The 22,733-nt window shown below is 41.9% G+C and overlaps 1 protein-coding gene across 1 annotated transcript in view; it reads left to right on the top strand.

Annotated features, from left to right (window-relative positions):
* RUBCN (RUN and cysteine rich domain containing beclin 1 interacting protein) overlaps positions 1-22,733 on the top strand; it is a 51,748-nt gene that overhangs the window by 6,193 nt on the left and 22,822 nt on the right. The window contains exons 2-9 of the mRNA XM_018572144.1: positions 4,026-4,185; positions 6,928-7,008; positions 9,854-10,010; positions 12,720-12,826; positions 14,149-14,302; positions 14,658-15,116; positions 17,963-18,007; positions 21,641-21,724. Of these exons, the coding sequence (XP_018427646.1) occupies positions 4,026-4,185; positions 6,928-7,008; positions 9,854-10,010; positions 12,720-12,826; positions 14,149-14,302; positions 14,658-15,116; positions 17,963-18,007; positions 21,641-21,724 (1,247 nt within the window). The remainder of the gene's footprint in view (positions 1-4,025; positions 4,186-6,927; positions 7,009-9,853; positions 10,011-12,719; positions 12,827-14,148; positions 14,303-14,657; positions 15,117-17,962; positions 18,008-21,640; positions 21,725-22,733) is intronic.

Below are 22,733 nucleotides of genomic sequence, written 5' to 3' on the forward strand. Positions count from 1 at the left end.
GCCGAAGGTTGAAAAAAACCCCCCCCCCCCCCCCCAAATTGTACGTGGTTAATCCTGGTTCTGGCTGCAGTGGAACCGCTGGACTTTTTGGTGTACCCTACTCTCATCAGCTAGCCCTGTGCAGGACACTGTGGTTGCCAGTGGATGTTTTCTAGTCTCCATGTTGATCTATCAGCTTGCATCTATCAAGCCCAAGGGTATCCACATTCCGTCCGCCAGTACCGGTATGATATAAAGATGGCAAATGATCAAGTATTTGACCATGCATTGCTTGGGATCTAATGTATCATCAGCGTTTTATGCCGATTGTTAGGGCTTGTTCACACTACTTCCGGATCAGATCTGCAAAAGTGGTGCAATGTGTTTTTGATGCGTTTGCAACGTATTCTGCTTAAAATGGGCTTTCAGGTGCCATCCAGAGCCTTTTGCATGTGTTTTTAATGTGTTTACATGCATTTTGGGGAGTTCCAGTGCAGAAAAAATAGTGCATGCAGCATTTTGTTTTCCCCTTTCCCCGCAACGAAACAGACTGCACTGGTGTGAACAGAACCCAGAAATGCCATAGGAATACATTGGGATGCATTTTAGGTGTGGGCAAAAAGCGTTCTGGTCCGCATCATTAAAGGGAGGTTGGGCTGCCTCCTGGCAAACCTGCACCCAATTTTGTCTTTTGCTGCATGTGCTCCAAGATGGAGACTCTCATAGGTTAGAGTTAGGACCGCACTATATAGAGGTGCCTTGACAAGTCTGTGCGGCTTTCACATTTTCTGCAGAAGACGTGTATCTCAACCTCTGTTTTTTTAACCTTAGTGGTAGACAAGTTTTTTTTGGCTGGTGAGTGTGCTGGGAAACTTTTTGCGGGTCTGCATCTGGTCTGGACATAGTGTGAACAAGCCCTTAAAGCAGAAGTAAAGTTGTAAAACCTAAGGCTAAACATTTGCCATAATGTGCATTATTGCACATTATGCTACCCTGCAAGTGTGCTCTCCTCCAGTGCTGCTGACAGTCTGGATTGTCAGTCGTTGCTCCCCGTCCATCGCCGCCATCTCTTTCTCTGTTTCTTCTGGGTCCCTGTCTTTTTTTTCGATCATCGGGCTGCCTCTGATGACCATAGCTCCTGCGCATGCACATAGGAGTTACATCATTCTCGGCACCCGCCTCCATTCCTGGCATATTACAGATCCGGGGACCTGGGGTAGTGCACTGCATCTATAGTGTATACAAGGAATATGAAACAAAACTGCTAGAAGTGAGAAGCAGCTGTTGTTTGGCAGAAGAGACTTTGCATGTCTCCTTTGCTGATAAACTCCACTTTCTAGCAGTTTTTCTGTCTGTTTTAAAGGAGAACTATGGGGTTAAGGCTTTTTCCCATAGTTCTCCTTAGGGTAACGGGAGGACACAAACTAGCATCCTCCCGTCACCCTAGGCTCAGTATACCGCGAGCTACAGCTTGCGGTATACTGAGACGCCGCAGCTGAAGCGGATCCCGACAATTGTGCCGGGATCCGCCCAGCTGCAGATCGGAGCGGGAAGGGGGGGAATCCAGCCCCTCCCCTGTCACGGCAGAAAGCCGTGACAGGATCGAGAGGTGAGGGAACGCCGGTATGTGTTCGCTCACCTCCCGATCTGCTGAGCCGACCTATGACAGTCTCATTGTCACAGGTCGGCTAGAACTATGAGGAGTGAAAAGCACTCATAGTTCTCCTTTAAATGACTGGAAGTGTGACTAGATTTATTTACATATACTGTAATGGCAGGAGTGTTGCAGCCTGTGTTCTAATATGAAGAAGGTATTTGAGTAATGTCACAGATAAATTATCAGTAACCTATGGCCTTGTTTCTGTGTTACCTAATTATAATTTACAAAGCCGTGACGCTATTCATAAAAATGGCATATGTCCAATGCTGGATCAGACGCCAGTACTTCACATGAATATTGACGCTGTCCTTTTCTTGATCTCTCTCTTGTATTTCACGTATAAAGGGTAACAGGAAAAGTGGAGGGCAGAAAATGACACAGAGCTATACTTCTCTGCGCATTCAAGTAGATGTAAACTCAATCACTAAAATTCATAAAAGCTTTGACCTGTAAAGTCATTTCAGAAATCATTTAACATTTGTAAATTAGCAGCTTTTATTAGGACAATACCCGTTCATCATTCCAAGTTCATGTGCAGACAGCTGCTGTTATGAGGTGACAACAGTTTCTCCATGTCTCTCAGTTGTCCTCCTGCATTGTCCTCCTATGTCGCATTCTTCCAATGAAAACTATAAGTTGCCTATGTGACGCATGTTGCACAGGTATGTTCCACTGTTGTCACCATGTGGCTAGAGGAGGTCAGCAATAGCGATGAGCTGGGGTTCGGTGTGAACCCAGTTCGCCTGAATTCATTTAAGCCTGCTCAAAACTGTGAGCCCGTTCAAAACCGTGGCACGCCCCCCCCCCCCCCTTTCAAGGTCCATTCGGTTGCAGCAGACGCATTCCTCACCTGCCCCAACTGCCTTGAAATTCCAAACACCGAATGTTTGTTTTGGATAGAGTGCTTAAAGGCTGGGTCTGTATTGCTGTCTACTTCCTGGTGGAGAGCATTTACCTTCCCTCCAGTGGTCACTGAAACAGGAAGTAAAAGGAAATCTCTCCTACATGGGGACAGACTGTAATAAAAACCTCTGCAAACCTCATTAAGATTTATATAGTTGTATTTCTTCCCATTGGGAAACTCCCCTCACCTCCATGATCCTGGCAGTAGATGGGATACTGACAAAAGTTCTGGCCTTTCCGCCATGTCTCCAAGATGTAAATAGACAGTTCCGGGAGTGACACTCTAACATTTTTCCTTTCTTATCCTTGACCATTTGCTTATTATTATACAGGATTTATATAGTGCCAACAGTTTGCGTAGCGCTTTACAATTTAAGAGGAGGCAGTACAATTACAATACCATACAAAAGGATTAAAACGACCTAGCTTGTGAGAGCTTACAGTCTACAAGGAGGGGCTAGTGACCCCGGAAGTAATACCTGTGAGGGATGATCAGATTGAAGGAGTAGATGTACAGTTTTTAAGAGGAGGTAGAATGGGTTTTACTGAAGAGGTGAATTTTTAGGAGTCTCCTAAAGGCAGACAGAGTAGTAGATAGCTGGACAGATTGGGGTAGGGAGTTCAGAGGATGGGAGAGGCTCTGCAGAAGTCCTAGAGGCGAGCATGGGAGGTGATGAGGAAGCCAGAGAGCAGGAGGTCTTAGGAGGAGCCGAGAGGAGACGGTTTGGGTGATATTTTGAGATGAGGTTGGAGATGTAGCTGGGGGCAGAGTTGTGGATGGCTTTGCATGTTGCTGTTAGTATTTTGAATTTTGTGTTGCGCTATTGTAAGCCAGTAAAGGGATTGGCAGAGATGGGTGGTGGTTGGTGAGGTGGATGAGTCTGGCAGCTGCATTCATGATAGACTGGAGGGGGAATAGCCTGTGTAGAGGTAGGCCAACAAGGAGGGAGTTTCAGTAGTCAAGGCGCGATATGACAAAAGAGTGAATGAATAGCTTTGTGGTGTCATTTGTTAAGAAAGGACGATGTTTGGAAATGTTATGGAGATCAAGATGGCAAGATTTGGTGCGTGATTGCATGTGGGGCCTGAAGGAGAGGTCAGAGTCCAGGATTACACCTAGCACCCTGGCATGTGTTGAAGGACTGATAATTGTGTTATTGATCTCAATGGAGAAGTCAGGGGGAGGAAACGATGTCAATCGTACAGAATCACAGGGATAATCTTGCAAATGGAGCTTTTATTTTCTATTCCTTCTATCTACACCTGTCCGTGTCATCCAGAGAGCCATCTCCTTAGAAACCCTTGAAGTATAATTGCAGCTTCTGAGACTGTGGTATAAGAACAAATGATTCACTGTGGTTGAGAGAATACTGCTGCTGACCTGTCAAACACACGGGCATTGTCAGCAAAATCAAGACCTGTCATACTTTCCTGTTTAGCTTTGTCCATTTCCTCTGTCCTTAACGCATCTTTGTTTGGAACACAGCAGGGATGAACACTGGAGACTTCTGGATAATCTGAAAACAACGGTGGAAGGGCTGGTGTCTGGAAACAGCCGCAATGTATGGTCAAAATATGGTGGACTGCAGAGACTTTGTAGAGATATGAGCAGTATTCTCCAGCACGGCCTCATCTGCGATCAGGTAATAGATTACACTTTCACCAATGTGTCTCTGCCATGATTGCTTAGTAACATATAGGTTACAGTTTTAACTAAGGCTGTTATCTTTATGACACGCGTGAAAAGAGTTTGCTCATATCCTTTTACATAGACGTTACTGGTAAGAACTATTCCGAAAATAGCAATAGTAAAGAGCTCAGATCATCTCGGCTTTACTTTTCAGTGATAGGCTATATTTATAGGACAGGCAGCTTAAAGTGTATTTCCACTTTTGCAGCCAAATTGGGATCACACTTCGTTTATATTTGTTACATGTTCCCATTCACCTAGCATAAGCTACAAATAAAATAAAAAATGCTGCTTGCAGTTTAAAAAGTTTTTAGTTGGGTTAGGGTTTCTTGTCTTCTTAAGGGCTAACGTTTCTAGGTGTGGGGGTCTTCTCCATTGTATGTTAGTGGAGTTAATGAGAGAAACACAATCCTCAAATTTCAGTCTTTTATAAGGACAGATCACTGTGAAGGTGCTCAGAAAAACCTGGAATCAGCCATCTTGCTTACTGCAACAAAACATAAATACACATAACAAAGATATAGAGATATAGTGGGGTTTTCTCAGGATTGACTGCAAAAGCGGAAATACACTTTAAGTCAGACATGCAGATTATTACTAGAATCTGGCACTGCCACAAGTATTTTTAATTGTTTTTTAGAGAAAAGGTACATAAACCCCAGGGCTTAAAGGGTTAGTCCATCTTCACATTCGTTTTCCCCCAAAAAAGTCCCTATGCATTTCAGCTTCTGTAGTTAAATAAAAAGCAGTCCTTGGGTTTTAAAAAGCTGGTTAAAGTGACACTAAACTCAGGAGTTAAATCTTAAAAATGCATTCAAGTACCCTAACTATTAACAAAAATGTATCTTATTTGTGTATCACTCGGTTGTAGATTATCAAATCATTTCTGAATTGGTGCCGACACTGTCCTTCCTTCTGGAGGGTGGCTACTTTTGTTCTCCATGGTCCCTGTGTGTGTTGTAAAGTAGCCACCACTCCAATGGACTTCAGTCTCATGTTTCGTTTACTAATTTGTATTGAGATTGTAGTCCATCACGGCAGTGAGCTTGGAGCAGTACAAAAGTAGCCACCCTCCAGAAGGAAGGACAGTGTCTGCACCAATTTAGAGATGATTTGAGGATCTACAGCCGAGTGATACACAAACAAGATACATTTTTGTAAATACAGACATTCCTCGCTTACCTGCTTTGCGACCACTCGCACTTATGACCGACCTCCGATCGACCTCTGACCTTGCGCGTCAGTGCGACCAATTCGTTTAAAGACCTGGTCGTAGGAACGGAACTCGGTCATTAAGTGAGGAATACCTGTAGTTAAATCCAATATATTGGCAAAAGTATTGGGACGCCTGCCTTTACATGCACAGGAACTTTAGTGGCATCCCCATCTTAGTCTGTAGGGTTCAATATTGAGTTGGCCCACCCTTTGCAGCTATAACAGCTTCAACTCTTCTGGGAAGGTGTCCACAAGGTTTAGGAGTGTGTCTATGGGAATGTTTGACCATTCTTCCAGAAGCGCATGTCAGGTACTGATGTTGGACGAGAAGGCCAGGATCGCAGTCTCCGCTTTAATTCATCCCAAAGGTCTTCTATCGGGTTGAGGTCAGGACTCTGTGCAGGGCAGTCAAGTTCCTCCACCCCAAACTCGCTCATCCAATTCTTTATGGACCTTGCTTTGTATACTGGGGTGCAGTCACCCACAAAGTTGGGAGCATGAAATTGTCCAAAATGTCTTGGTATGCTGATGCCTTAAGAGTTCCCTTCACTGGAACGAAGGGGCCAAGCCCAACACCTGAAAAACAACCCCACACCATAACCCCCACTCCACCAAACTTTACACTTGGCACAATGCAGTCACGCAAGTACAGTTCTCATGGCAACAGCCAAACCCAGACACGTCCATCGGATTGCCAGACAGAGAAGCGTAATTAGTCACTCCAGAGAACACGTCTCCACTTCTCTAGTGTGCAGTGGCGGTGTGCTTTACACCACTGCATCTGACGCTTTGCATTGCACTTGGTGATGTAAGGCCTGGATGCAGTTCCTCGGCCATGGAAACCCATTCCATGAAGCTCTCTACGCACTGTTGTTGTGCCAATCTGAAGGCCACCCAAAGTTTGGAGGTCTGTAGCTATTGATATTGCAGACAGTTGACAACTTCTGTGCACTTCACTGTGCAGTTGCTATTGTTCCCAGTTGCTTCCACTTTGTTCTAATACCACTAACATTTGACCGTGGAATATTTAGTAGGAAGGAAATGTCACGGATGGACTTATTGCACAGGTGGCAACCTATCACGGTACCACGCTTGAATTGACTGAGCTCCTGAGAGCGACACATTCTTTCACAAATGTTTGTAGAAGCGTCTGCATGCCTAGGTGATCGATGTTATACACCTGTGGCCATGGCGGTGATTGAAACACCTGAATCCTATGATTTGGATGGGTGTCCCAATACTTTTGGCAATATAGTTTATATGCATTCAAGTACTTTAACTGCTGAGTTTAGTGTCACTTTAATTCTGAACCCTCTAGTCAAGTTCTGATGGTGGTTATTGTTCTTAAGTGCCCATACACGGTCATATTGTCATACAACTGTGTCAGAATCTGTTGTCTGAAACATTTTTGATATACGTGGGTAGCTCTAAAAAGGTCATAAAGCTAATTTGGCTCATTTTCTGAAAATCTCCTTTTAAGGTCTATAAGGAGCATGACTACTGGAACTTTGTGAAGAGCAGTCAGCGACTGCATCCTGGATCATCACCTCAGGTGGAGCAGGTAATCTCTGGCAATGTCTCCTTGTAGAAGAGCAGATTTTGAAGAAAGTGGCTTGAAGCTGGCTCTAGCTCCCTGGGTTTAATGTCACCGTGCTTTGCTCCATGCATAACTCCCACTATTATAAATCAGGGCACTTTAAAGACTCAGTTATAAATTACAAGAAGATAAAAATAAATACAGTTTAATGATAAAATCACTTAACAATCGTTTGTTGCAACATTCATCTTTTTAATTCAGAGATTTCCCCCGGATTTTTTTTTTTTTCTGCCAGTCCTCAGTCTGATGGGCAGCATCAATCAACCTACTTCCTTTTGGGCCCAGGTCATCTGGACCCACCCCAGCCTGTGTCTGGACAGTGAAAGGAGAAGCAGTGCAGTGATGAGCTCATCTGTGTCATTGCTTTCTCCTCTTGTCAGCACATGATTGCTGCTTCCACTCACCCTCCAGCCCTGCTGTAAAGGGACTTCAAAAGAAGGCTGATGCCGGGTCAAAATCGGGTACTTGCACTGCTTGCATTTAAAAAAAATACATTTAATCATTTACTAATTAGCCCAGAGGTAAACATAGAAGCTTCTGACTCCTATGCTAAATATAGTTCCATTTCATGCTGCATTACGCTGTATTAGGCAGTATGTTACACTCGGAGCTTGAAACCACACCTAAACAGATTGCTAAAATGTTCTTTCGGTGGAGCGTGCTCGCTTCTTTATTGAATCATTGTGTTTCACAATCTCCTACCCTCATCACCTGGGCTGAGCTGCTGATGGTGACTCACAGATAGTGACAGCTTCTGCATGCTGCTGGACTTGTGGAAAGCTTTGGTTGGGTTTTTTTTGTTTCCAGGCTGAGCTAATAAAGTCTTCTAATATTTTTTTCAATGATTTTATGTTCTATTTTTCTTCCAGACCACAAGAGGTTGAATAAAGCAAATGTTTTCATAATTCACGACGGAAGTAGTGCTATGCAAATAACTTCCTGGTCAGGCTTCATATCTGCAGTCATTATTGTAGTGCGTTCTTTATGCTGCAGATCGCCTGGCTGTGTAAGTCAATAAGTTCCCGTCCAAAAGTGTTTTTGTTTTTTTATTTAACGGTATGTATTATTTGATACAGCATTCTCTATAGACAAGCTGCATTTTGTGAAGTGCTTTATATACATTGAGCATGCTCATAAGGCCTGCAGTCAACTGTAGACTTGTATGTGTATGTACACATTAATGCTGGCTTGTGAATGTGGGAAGCTTCACATTCTGTTTAGATGTAATCCACGGCAAACATCGCTCGCATTCAGGAACCAGCTTCCCACCACCATTGTACCCCAGGTGCAGGCAGGCAAGCATGCCGTCTCTTGTAGCAACACGATCCAAACAATGCCGCACTCCATTGGTCTTCACCAAAGATAAAATCTTTATTTACGGAGCAAATACTCACTGTTTATTCCTCTCTATATGTGCTCAGCCTCGAACTCAACCTCCTATATTTACCTTGTTTAGATGTCTGACTTAGGGCTTTTATTGGCATTTGTTTTGCCTGTTTTCTGACATTTGTGAATATAAAGACTAAAGCTGGCCATGCATAAGCAGAATTGTAGAAGGACATTAGAAAATGTTGTTTTGGGAGCATTTGTTTGACTTTGTGATAGTTAGGGTCTAATCGACGTTCATTTTGCACTGTAGTGTCAAGGAAAATCGAAGGGTTTTCTTATCTGAGTGAATGAAATTCTAAGAGTAAATGTGATTTTTGTTTGGAAAAATGGCACATATTGTAATACACATCGCTAGGCACAAACAAAAATCCTGTTTAATAAGTCAGGGATTTCATTCAGGTAGCAGGTTTTGGAGAAAATTTTTTAATTAAATTAGTTGTCTCGGTGGTGGCAGAATTGAATGCTCTGATGAAGGATTTCAAACAAATCTTCAAATGAAATTCAAAATGTATATGGCCAGCTTAATAACACCATAACGTGTCTGGTAATGTGCATTACAACTTGAACGCAATGAGTATGTGTATTGCAATTCATCTTTAATTGCACTTCTCTATAGTATATGGTAGGAAACCTGCACTGCTCTAACTGCTTAACAGTGTCTAGCCAGGTAGAGACTTGCTGGACAGGGAGGTATGAGTGGTTCAATAGCAGCCGGAGAGTTAAGCTGGGTACACATGCAATGAATTTCGTCTGATTCAACAGAAATCGGCAGAAATTTGCGGCGTTGGTGACACTATTGCCAAAAAATAAATCTATTTTTTAAAATTATTTTTAGGCATGCTGTGTGAATGGGACCACATAACAAACATATAGTGGGGGTTTCTCAAATTTGACTGCAAAAGTGGAAATATACCCTAACAATTAACCCCCATCATACCCTCAACCAGCCGCTAACCTTTACTACTGAACGGAGAAGGGGAAAAGGAAGGAGCACAACTAACCGCGCTAACCAATCAGTCTTCATTTTCTAACTTGCTAACCTTTACTACAAACACCAAGCTAATCACCTTAGATCTATGTTTGCCTTGTTATGATGAAAGTAAATGCCCCCTTGTTCATGAATCTGAGAGGCTGAAACTAACCGATTCGATGGTGGGGCTACCCTTTGTGTCCTAAATAGTTATTTCGTTGGCACTCTCAAGCATTAGACACAGGCAAACATGGAAAGACTTACAGGTACATCCAAAACAAACTGCTCCACCTATCGGCCATTTATATACAGTGGGCTGGTAGGAAAGTGGTTAAAAAAAAATGGCAGCCAAACATTTTTGTAAAAATAATTGTGTGGTATGTAAGTAATGATTTTAGTGATGTAATTTTTTTTTTGGTTTTGATTCTATCTCTGTGCTGCTCTGTCTAGTTCCTGTGCTTCTATGAGACCAGTCAGAGGAACGGTGATGGTTCTAGTGAGGACAATGGAAAATTGTGGTTACAGCACAGTCTCCAGTTCCACAGCCTCTCTGCACAGCTGAAGGCCTTGCTTGGGAACAGACAGTACACCAAGAAGTTCTATTCAGGTACTGACTACATACATACATACATACTGTGGGGTATAGCTCAAATGTGGATCACCTTCCCTGGGAAAACGGTAGTCCAGGTAGCAAAGCCCTTCTTTTATCTGACTTGCAGTCAGTTTTTATTTAAAAGGTTGCAATAAAACAGAAAACAAATCCTTGCCTTTCAGGCTCTGACTAAACCATCAGGTTTTCTCTCTGCTAGGTGGTGAGCTTATCTCAGCCACCTCACAAAACAAAAGTACTTTCCGCAACCTTTTACTCACAAACATCCAACTTGTAGCTCTCTCAAAATGCTCTCTGAGTCCCAAGCCAGAGCAACATCATGCTTCAGGGCTTGTTCACATGACGTCCGGATTCTGTCCTGACCAGATCCGTGCACTAAAAATGCCTCCCAATGTAACCCTATGTGTTTTATGGGCTACAGTTCTCACGTGCGCAGTCCGTTCAGGTCACGACAAACAAAATACTGCATGTCACATTTTGTCCGGTCCGGAAACCCACGAACGTGTCAAACGCAATGAAAACGCGCCGAAAATGGACCGCACTGCAGCTAAGCAAAAGCAAGAAAAAGTATTCTTGCTACACTTTTCATGATGTCATCATCGTTGGATTTCCTGGTTGTGGTGGATCAGTAGAGGGAAAACCAGTAGGCATGAACAACATGGTCCTGGACATAGAAAGATTTGTCCGATTGATGGAGCGTGCGCCAATGCTATACAACCTCCTGCAAGCTCGTTCTCTGCAGATTGCTGTAGCCAGCACCAACACCATGCCTGCAAACGTGATACATGCCTGATCACCAGCTTTACATACACAAAGGGAAGTGGTTGTTAGGAGAGGGTGGAAGTGACCTCAGAGGAAGAATCTGCATACTGACAGCCCCACGGCTTAAAAAAAAATAAAAATAAGAACTGTCAGCGTCCGGAACACGGTAAAAACACGTCAAAAACGCACTGCCTGCAGATCCGCACCAGATCAGGTCCGGAAAATCGTGTGAACAAGCCCTCAGCCTTCCCCTTTTAATTCCCCTGGATAATCAATCATTAAGCAATTAACAATCCATGTGAGAGACACAAAACCCGAGCTGGATTATTCGGACCCAAATCAACCCGAAAACCTGGTCTGGATTCCGCTAATCCTGTACATAGGATAGAAAGCGAGGGGAAATATATAGCCCCTCAATGACTTCCCCTTTCCTTATGTCAAATACATACATACATACATACCTCTTATTAACATGCTCCGTTCCTTGCAGCATTAGCTCCTGATTGGCTCCTTGTGTTGCTTCTTCTTCCCCCAGCCTGAGAACTGCCGTACAGGGGGTTGTGAGAGTCTAATACAAGGTCAGATTTGGGTACTTACACTCCTTGCATTTAAAACAAATAAATAAAACACATTTGCATGTATTTTAATGCATACAAAACTGTGTTTTTATATGCATCTTTTTATATCTCCCTGAAACTCAGCTTTACGTATTGGACACAATTTTACTTATACCCTAACAGACTGTCTGTAGCAGTCATTTGTGTTGTAGGTGAAAACTGTGTGGTGTATGGCCAGCCTTGCTGGGAAAGGGGGCAAACAATAGTCAGATGTAACAAGACATGGAGTCAAATGTTTTCTCTGTTTAGTAAAGGTCAAAGAACCTGTTTCTAAAATTCAAGTCAGATTGCTTGTAGTGTTTTGACAACAGAAAATAAAACCATAACAGTTGGCTTGATTGGTATTACACTATACCCTGTCCTAATTGATATTTCGCCAGTCTCCCCTTAAAGTGGACTTGTTATTAAAATGAACACTTCACATAATTCATTAGTGGACATTTCTAGTTGTATTGTGTCTGTCACACAGGCTTGCCCACAGTTCATGTAAAGAATTGGTGAATGGCTGTATAAAATCATAGGAAAATACGGATCTTTCCCAGCACACCTTGGTATAGTGATAATTGTTTCCTTCATTCACATAAAGCAACTAGCATCAGAAGCTGACATTTCGAGATCTTGCAGGATCTCTTTTTCTACTACAAGGTCCTAAAATGTCAGCTTGTGATGCCTGTTGCATTATGTGAATAAAGGAAGAGGTGTACTGGTGAAGATCTATGTCTATTACCTTACCAAGTCATGTTGTTTTTTGGAGTTTAAAAATGTTACTCGCATACTCTCTTATGTGACCTAAAAACTAGACAAAATATCACATTTTCCCTGTTTTACCAGGAGCATAGTGGGTATGTCATGTCATTAAAGACTGCTGAGAATGTATTGGTTTATAACCAGATAGGGCTCCTTGTACTTATAAAATTAGAAAATATATGCAGAACATTAAAAAAACAATAACATTATTTACATTGAACTAATTACTCTAGTATGTATTTCTAAAATCAATAAAAGTCTGTAGTATTGTTTAATACAGTGAGGGGAATTTATCAAAACTGGAGCAGGCAAAATCTGGAGCAGCTGTGCGAAGCAACCAATCAACATCTCTCTTCAGTTTCAAATCTTAACAAACTGAAGAGAGAAGCTGATTGGTTGCCATGCACAGCTGCTCCAGATTTTCTCTGCTTTTAGTTTTGATAAATTCCCCCCAGTGTGAATTGTGTTTAATGTCATTTTAAAGGCATTAGGCAACTTGTGAATGTTGTTGGTACCTTTTTTGAACAATGTGACTCTGCTTACTTCCACATGCTTCCATTGTGTTTTATCCATTTTCCAGATACTGCCTTCCTGTTGAGTGACCGATATGTAACAGCCATGTTCCAGTGTCTGGAGGCAGTGGAGCAGAACAACCCCAGGTTATTGGCCCAGATAGACACATCTGTGGTAAGTTACCCCAACACACTGTATTTGGGGATGACAAGGAGGCACTGGATTGTGTAGGTTTATTTAAAGGAGAACTATGGGGTTAGGGCTTTCCCCATAGTTCTCCTTAGGGTAACGGGAGGACACAAACTAGCGTCCTCCCGTCACCCTAAGCTCAGTATACCGCGAGCTGTAGCTCGCGGTATGCGGAGACGCTGAAGCGGATCCCGACAATTGTGCCGGGATCCGCCCAGCTGCGTGACTGACAGCTGGCTCTGCCTATCTGCCCAGCTGTACAGGAGCAGGGAGGGGGGAATCCAGCCCCTCCCCTGTCACGGCAGAGAGCCGTGACAGGATCGAGAGGTGAGCGAACGCCGGTATGTGTTCGCTCATCTCCCGATCTACTGAGCCGACCTGTGACAGTCCCATTGTCACAGGTCGGCTAGAACTATGAGGTGAGTGAAAAGCACTCGCCTCATAGTTCTCCTTTAAGACTTTCAGATATGATCTAGTCAAGATTTCAAATACTTAAAGTTGAAGTAAAGCCCTTCCCCCCCCCCATAAAATGCTGATTGGTAGACTTTTTTATGGCAGAAGAGACTGTAAGTCTCTTCTGCCATTTAAAGCTTTCTAACTTTTAGCAATTTTTCTTTTCCTGTATGCTGAGCTCTGCGCACAGACCTGTTATGCCGAGATGAAGTAACTCCTTTGCGCATGCACAGGAGTTTCATCTTGCTGGCCAGCCAACCAAGAGGCTGAAGATGCCGAACTCAGAAGAAGACTGAGGAGAAGATGGAAGCGTCAGAGAGGGAGAAGCATGGCGCTGGAGGGGATATGTTTGGCAGTAAGTCTGCCATAATGTGCTAATCTGCTGTGTATACTGGGACATTATGGATAAAGGATCCTAGGGGAGCTTCTTAAGTCCTGAAAGAAGAGAAAATAAAATGTGTGTGTGAATATTTATTCTGTTTGTAGCTCCTCACTTAGTGCTTTAACTGACACGGAAACTTTCATTATTTCATATTCATTACATTTTTTGAAGCTATGCTTACTACATCAGACTTGTATACTGTAGTTTTTAATTTGTATAAATAATAAAACTGTCCGAATGAATTGGTTATGCATTGTCATAGTCTTTCATGATGTTGTATGGCTCCAGTGATTCAAAAAAGGTAAAACTACTGGTAATAAAATATTTCCTGTCATAATTACATACAGTTATATAGCAAAGACATATGTCAGTGACTAGAAGAGAGGGCCTTGCACATAAGTGTTCACAATCAGCAGGGCTACATGTATTATATTGCAGTTAACTTTTTTTGTAATATGTTTTCCTCTTCTAGCTTGCTGGCAAGAGAGAGTTCACAGTTTCCGAGAAGAGTTTAAGCCTCAGCGCTCTACCTGTTACACCGTTCATTCCATACACGGGGAGTCCAAACCATTCCATGTATAACTCGTACAGCAGCCTGCAAGTTCCAGCCACTCTTCCCAGCAATGGTATGAATATTGAGGGTGAGGCTACTGTTGTCAGTGGACCAGATGACTCTGTTATGAGGAATGTAGCAGCAAACAGTTACTGTTTTATAGACCTTGCAAGTGACCTGTAACTGCTTTGTTAGAAATGGAAAAAAAAATCTAGTACTGTAGCAAGCCCAAGCATAGTTTATTGCATTTATGGCCTGTTTCATCATGTTATATGTAAGCGAACACAATCAATTTAAATGCTGAAATGGCATGATGCAATCAATGACTGAGAAACAGCTTATTTGTGAAAGTCAGCATAATGTAATATGTTTGATTTTTTTTTTATTTGAAGCATTTCATGATTTGTATTTTTTTCATTTTGTTTTAGATTTGTGCTCCAGCTTGGTTGATCAGCAAAATAATGTTTATAAAGTGAGTTTATCTTTGCCTGTGAATGAGTCCAGTCCTGCCATCCACGACTTGTCACCTCGTGAACCATTTTCTCCTGTTAGTGAAATGAGTATTAGCACTTTAACCAGCCTCAGTGGAGAGACTGGTAGCCCTGAGGACCCACCGAGTGAGGCAGATGATGGTCCAGAGTACTTGGCTATCGGAAACATGAGCCGTAGAACTTCTACCCAGAGCAGCAGCTCAAATCTCTTCACTGGTTCTCAACCTCCAGATACACCTGTTCAGACTACACCAGTTATCCCCAGCATATGTCTGCTCTCTGTGCCACGCCGCTCCAGCTTCTCAGAGGGGCAAATCGGTAACTTGTCAAATCACGTAAAAAAGAGTCACATGCGCTCTCATTCTGACACCAATGTGACTATTGGGAAACATCATGGTAAGAACATTCATTTATTGGCTTTGTCTTCAACATTGTTTTGTTGTTTGTGTGTCCTGTCAATGCACGATACTTGTTTTAATGCATCTGCATATTTTGTAGTCAAATTGTGACTAATATTGAAGGTGTAACAAATCACTAAAAATGTCTAACTGAACCCTATAGGAGACCAGTCAAAACACTGAACGAAAGCTGGCCATACACTTCTCAAAATGTAAGCCATGGGTGGCCCTGTTGGCACCCCTGCCCTCCAAAAACTAATTATGTTAGGTAGACACACCCTAGGTTAATTCAGGTGATCAGTACAGTATAGCAGCTATGAACAGGAGGTGCTGGACTTTAAGGCCCCATTCACACCAGATCCGTTGGGTTGGCATCCCTTTTTCAACAGATGCGAACACAAGGGCACTTAAAAATGTCCTTGTTTCAGTGTATGACTCGCATACATACACACAGTGTATGGCAGTGTTGATGTTGATCACATGCTTTAAGCAGTCACTCTCGGGATGTAGATGATGCAATTACTGGACAAATAATTATTTCGCTGAAACAGCACTTTTCCTGTGCAGTTTCAGTTTAAAGGGAGACAATATATAACAGGTCATCTATACAGTATACATTACATAGATTCCAGCAGACAGATTCTTTCAGAAAAAGTGCTAGGTGGTGCTCAGTCTTGTCTGCCTGTGTCATCCCATTTAAAGCAAATCTAACCCCACAGCAAAAATGTCATAGTGCAGCTTACCAATTCTTAAATCTGCATTCATTTTCTTTTTTAACTTTTTTTTCCTTTTATTTTCACCTCATGATCCGTCCAATAAGTCTGTAATTTTTCAACTTCCTACCAGTCCAAGCTGTCCAGCAAAAGTGTAAATTAGAGGGTTGAGACAAACTACAGGGCTGTGTTAAAATGGTCAGCTTTTATTCATTTATGTAAAGCCTTTATCCCAAAAGAAAACAATGGTTGCTATAACTGATTAAAAAGTGTTAGTTGGAGTTCAGCTTTAATTTTTTAGTGAAATCCCATCTAAATCTGCTAGTCCATCTAAAGGTGCCCATACACTGCACGATTCTCGTGCGAGAATCGCGGGAAATCCCGCGATCGTACGACAATCGTGCAGTGTGAATGAAGACGTGCGACCGTTTCTACTGTACGGTCGCACGTCTTTTGTCTAAGGAGCATGCTAGAAAACCAGCCGAGAATCGTACCATTTTCGGCTGGTTTTTAGCATGATCTTAAGATCAATTCCACACGGGCCGGTGTGCGCACGCTCAGCATTGCAGTCATTGAAAGCCCGCCCCTCAGGGTCGCAAGTACGATCTGCCTGTCCAAGATGGGCAGATCGTACGTTTTTTAAATTACTTTACAACTATCGCAAGACTCGGGTCTTGCGATGGTTGTAAAGTGTATGGCCACCTTAAGGGTGGCTTCATTGCTCCTCCATAGAGTGGAGCCACCCTAAGACAGGAAGTGTTTTACTGGCCAGATCACCAGGGAAATCGACTAAAAAAATGCAGCCACCATATTCAGTTTTTGGATTTAAATCAGATTTAAGATGAATTTAGCTGTATTAGGACACTTGCAACTTGTAACAACACAGCTAAATACTGTCCGTGTTACTTTTTTATGCACTAACAGTTACATTTTCCAGGCAAGCTTTTAGAGGTCTGCCCCTTCTTCTCAGTACAAGCCGTACTAATAGCAAACGTCTGCAAAGACATCAATCTCACATGTGCGTGTGTTTTCCCAAGAGATTGTTGTGTATTGGTACTGCTTGGACTGATAAAGGGGGTTGACCCCTGAAAGCTTGTCCTAAAAATGTAACTATGCTCTTAGGGGGAAAAAAAAAGTATGGACAGTGCTGAACTGTATCATCACAGCATCAGTCCAAAATTCAAACCCAGGAAAGCTTGGGACATTGCTGAGAATTTCTGTGCATGAGGTTGCCTTTTTTATTTGTCTTAAATGTCCGTGCAACTTTTTTACAGGAGCAGAGCAGCGAGGATTTTATAAAAGTTTACAAACGAAATACTCTTGCTCTATTGCAAGTAACAGAAATTATTATAATTATTAATATAATAAAATGTTTACATTTTTTGCAATAATACAAAATATTCAAAAAAATGCAATAAAAAAGTATTTTAACAAGATAGGATTGCAAAAGGGAATGGTCTAAACAATTCTGTAATTGTATACTACACAGAACTGGAGAAACCAAATATGCTGCTAAAGTGACACTAAACTCAGGAGGTAAATCTTAGAAATGCATTTAAGTATCTGAATTATTTACAAAAATGTCTTATTTGTGTATCACTCGGCTGTAGATCCTCAAATCATCTCTGAATTGGTGCTGACACTGTCCTTCTTTCTGGAGGGTGGTTACTTCTGTTCCCCATTGTCCCTGTGTGTGTTGTAAAGTAGCCACCGATGGACTACAAACTCATTACAAATTCATAAACTAAAAGTGAGATTGTAGTCTATCACAGGAGCGAGCTTGAAGCGGTGACTACATTACAACACACACAGGGACCATGGGGAACAAAATTAGCCACCCTCCAGAAGGAAGAACAGTGTCGGCACCAATTCAGAGATGATTGGAGGATCTACAGCCGAGTGATACACAAATAAGATACATTTTTGTTAGTAGTTAAGGTACTTGAATACATTTTTAAGGTTTAACTCCTGAGCTCAGTGTCACTTTAAGTCTACAGTAGATGGCATTTTTATCACTGTATGTTTTTCAGAGTGCTTGTAATGTATAATCACATTCTTACAAGGATATCTGTATTCTATATATCTCTTTCTTTCCTAAAATCCACTTTTTTACTCTGACTGCTGGCACTAGGAGGTGACCGGGATATCACTATTATAATGGAGGACCCTGTGGCAGGTCCAGCATCTGTTACCAATGATCAGCGGAAGCACTGGTGATATAGATGCAATACTGACATGAGAGGCACTGTTGCACATATAAATAGTGTTGGCTTTTGCTTTGTAATGGCACAGTTACAGCTCAGTATTGCTCTTGATTTAATGTTTAAAGTATTGAGCACATTTCTTTAACACTCAGGAAGACACAAAGACAGTGGGATATTGGCTCTTCTCCTAGGAGGCAGGTCATGAATTCAAAGACTCTGTAATGCCAACCTGCTCCCATGCTTGCTTTTTCCTTTTGATTTGGTGCCATAATGCTTTACTTACAAAGCTCTACAAAACTCTATTGTTTTGTGAAAGTTTTCTTCAGCTTTAAGTGGGAGACACTTCTAGGCCATGCGGCTGTGGTAGGTGCTAGGTCCCTGTCCACCACTGTATAGAGGAAATGTGGACTGGCGCAGACTACTTTCACTTCTTCTAGCTGCACGTTCCTGTGGCTAAATTGCCTTCTTCCATTGTTAAGGAAATGTGTAAAAAGGTGCATACTGTCTATACTTCTCAGACTGCAAGATCTGATTGGCCGTTGGTAGCAGCTCAGCACAAATACATCTTAAACAAAAAGAGGTCATCGACTGAGGCTAAGTGTTGCAGTTTGCCTCCCTTCCCTTTTATTTAATATCTCACTTCTGTGAGATAGAAGAAAATGCTCCCTGATCCACTCTTTCACAATTTGAGCCCCATGAATCCTGGCATTGTCAACTTGGAATATGTCAATGCCATCAGGGAGGAAAAAAAATCCATTGATGGAAAACCTGGTCATTCAGTAAATTCAGGTAGGCAGCTGACCTCATTTTACCAGATGAAACATATTAATCACTGCACCTATTATTCAATGGAATGCTCTTACCTATTTGCTTAGCTAAATCCAGGTGGTGACTTTGTTTTGTCCAGGTAGTGTATTTTTCCAAAAGAAACTTGTCTCATTACTCTTCTTAGGGGATTTTACCTCCATATTTGCTTTAAGAATTGATCTACAGCCTTGGAACCTTTTCGTTTGGAGCTAATATGAGATTATACAAAAATGCTTATCTTATGATGCCACATCCTTGAAATTAAGCTAATGGAAAGCTGCTTTACATGGAATTCTATGATATCTGTTGGAATATAGGATTGTAGTCTACTGCTCTATTTACCTTGATAATGAATTGCGCCTACTGCTGGGCTGCCTCCTGAGAGACATTCCCATTGGAGTCTATTGTATTCTTATGAAATACCCTAGCTGAAAGACTTTAAATGACTGCTGTCATCTATGGAATTTAACCCTCTTTAAAGGAGAACTATGAGGTGAGTGCTTTTCACTCACCTCATAGTTCTAGCCGACCTGTGACAATGAGACTGTCACAGGTCGGCTCAGTAGACTGGGAGGTGAGCAAACGCATACCGGCGTTCGCTCGCCTCTCGATCCTGTCACGGCTCTCCTCCGTGACAGGGGAAGGGGCTGGATTCCCCTCTCCCCGCTCCGATCTGCAAGCGCTGACTGGCGGAACGGACGGGGGAGGGGGCGGGTACAGTTGGCTCTGCCTCTAGATAGGCAGAGCCAGCTGTCACTCACGCAGCTGGGCGGATCCCGTCATCTACGTCGGGATCCGCTCCGGCTGCGGCATCTCGGTATACCGCGAGCCGTAGCTCGCGGTATACTGAGCTTAGGGTAACGGGAGGACGCTAGTTTGTGTCCTCCCGTTACCCTAAGGAGAACTATGGGGAAAAACACTGACCCCATAGTTCTCGTTTTAATAATACCTATCTCTAGATGGATGCATATGTACTCCATGTTCTGACATACAGCATTGTTACACAACGAAACCTAGAAACCTGTCCAGGATTTTCTATGCTATTAGGAGCGTTCCTATCCTGGTGTTACTGCTTCAATGATGCTTGTTGTATGTAGTCATGATATCTGTGGAGGTATATGATATATCTATGACTGGCTGTTAAGATTAACATCATCAAGGGCCCCTGTGAGGTGATGGTACTTCTTGCTACTAATTAGCATTGCTGGCATTGGCTGTCCTCTAGTACGTTAAGTGATTGTCTTTCACTATGGTCTTACCCAGAAGTGCTGCAGGAAAGAGGATAGACTGCTTACAATTAGGCCTATCACCTGTTGCCATTTTCATTGGATTGTCAGCAAAATGCCAGTATTTCCATGGGATGGACTAGCTATCAGATCTTTACACTTTGCAGTACATTGTGGCACTGCAAGAATTGGTAGCACCACATGATTATTAGTATGATTCAGCTGCTTCACAGGATAACAGAAATGTCTGCCAGTTTTGGCAAATCTGGATATTCAATATGCAAGATTGAAGACTGTAGAAAGAAAGATTGCATTCATGAGATTTATCCATCAGACACATTTGTATGGCTGATCTGCTAGATTCTGCAACCCAACAGGACTGTCTTCAAGATTTGTCTTTGTATCCTACACTTCCACTGGATTGTCGTCAAGATTCTGCGCTTTCATAGAATTGTCTTCAAATCTTGCAACTTCATTGGGTTGCCTGCCAGGTTTTGCAGTACTATAACCTCGTCTGCAAGGCACTGCAACTTTGCACGATGGCCTGCTCGGTGCCACCGTTTCCAGGAGGGTTTCCTGTGAGTTTTCTACAGTTCTGTTCAGTCCTAATGCCAATAATGAAAAAAGGGTTTTAAATTTACCGTAAATAACTTTTTTTTCTTCTTTTTTAAATGTTGGGCTTTCATGGTACTCCTAGCTTGACTGGTGTTTAAACTGAATGAGCAAGCATGAGATCTGGAAGTAGTTACTGGGAAGGTTATTAGTAACCTGTCTTCTAGGGGAGGGGATATTACCTCACTGTCTTTGCCAACCTTCTGTAAGTTAAAATCCCTTTTTGAACTCGTTCAGTCAAAAATCACTTTTAGCAGAACTCCTCCATACAGTAATTTCTAAATGATCCGTCAAGTGGAGTACAAATATCTGCTTTTGAGTGGGTTTTAGTTTGATATTCATAACAAAATGAGTTTTCTAATTATATGGTAGTAGTATTTTTAATTGCACCAGCCTCTATGCTCAGTAGTTGTTCTTGGTATATGACCCAGTGCTTTTGCTCATTAGGAGACCTATCTTTTGTGTTTCTTGCACGTATGATTATATCCAAATCATTGTTTTTTTTTGTGGCAGTTGTCAGTGAATTCTTCTGTTTGGGCCATGTGCCGCTATATTCCTTTTTCATTTTCCTCACATTTTAGTTGGATTTTATGTAACTGTTTGTTTTCCTGTTGTAGGCAAACTATCTTTTGTTTTTTGCACGTTTGATTATATCCAAATCATTCTTCTTTTTTTTTTTTTTTTTTCTTTTTTTGTGGCAGTTGTCAGTGAATTCTTCTCTTTGGTCCATGTAGCGCTATATTCATTTTCCGCAATTTCCAGTTGAATTTTATGTCACTCTTTTTCCATGTTGTAGATTTATAAGCCATTGGATGTGTTTTTCTTTACAAAATGTGACATTGTCTTGTAATTTTATTTTGGCAGCATGCTTTATGTATATATATGTTGTTGGCCTCAACAATGGAAAACAATTGCAACATACTGCTTTTATCCTAACTTCTTTCTTTTGGGTATTTGTAGAATCCCATGCTGAACTGTTCAGAAGAGGCAATGCACCCTGTAATGGAAAAACAAATGGCTCTGGCTCCCTTTACATAGATTATGGTGCGTGATGACTAGAGTCATATAAGTGTAAAATGTCCTAAATGTTGTTGTTTTATGCGACCGTCTGGCTAGCACCTCTTTATCCCAGGCACATGTATGATCTGACTTTCCTACTGATAGGTGGTAAAATCTTTTACACCATCTGCCAGATTTTAGTAAGGGGTGTGGGGCTAAGTTGGAACTCGCAGTAGAGCAATATATCTATAATATCTATGATATTTTAAAATAATACATTCAAACACACACCCTTCTGAATCTTCAGCTTGTTTTACTTTATGGGCTTCATTCACGCCAGATGCAATTTTGAGCAATTTTCTGCATTTTGTTGCACAAGTTTAGTTGTATGGTACTTTAAATACCCATTTGTGTCAGTAGGACTCATTTCATAAAGCATTGCAGTACATTTTAAAAATATCTTGCATGCTGCAGTTTCACATGTGTTGACCTGCCATTTCCCATTGAAGTAATTGGAATAGAAAACCTTCAAATAGCATGCCAGCACATGTAAAAATACTTGCAAACGCATGTTTAATGTTTAAAAAACGCATGTTTAAAAAACGCACCTAATACGTCATAAATTTGTAAATGAGCTCTGAACCTGCGCTCTACATTTAATACTGTTTTTTGCTTGGCTTTTCTTTTTAGCTTTAGCCTGTTTTTTATTTGCCAGCAATCAATTTGCTCTGAAAGGAAAGCTCTTGCTTGGCACCCATCTCCATTATTTGGCCTCATTCTGTTGTACATTAACTTGTGGCTAATGGGAGGGCAATAAAGGTGCTCACTGATTGCTTTCAATTCTAACTCTGTATACAAGGCCTTTCAGGCCCTTTATACCATGTCTACTGAGCCAGGAAATTATGTTCAGAAAGTGTGTGTGTGTGCGTCTGTATGTATGTGGGGTGGGGGGGGGTGGGGATTGTTCAGTTTCCCCAAAATAAGATAGTCCTGGTGTATGCCTACACATACCTTCAAATTACTTCTAAGAGTTGGTACTGATTCTTACCAATGA

The sequence above is a fragment of the Nanorana parkeri genome, unplaced genomic scaffold, assembly GCF_000935625.1.
Source record: "Nanorana parkeri isolate BGI_ZX_2015 unplaced genomic scaffold, ASM93562v1 scaffold1947, whole genome shotgun sequence".
Taxonomy (NCBI): Eukaryota; Metazoa; Chordata; class Amphibia; order Anura; family Dicroglossidae; genus Nanorana; species Nanorana parkeri.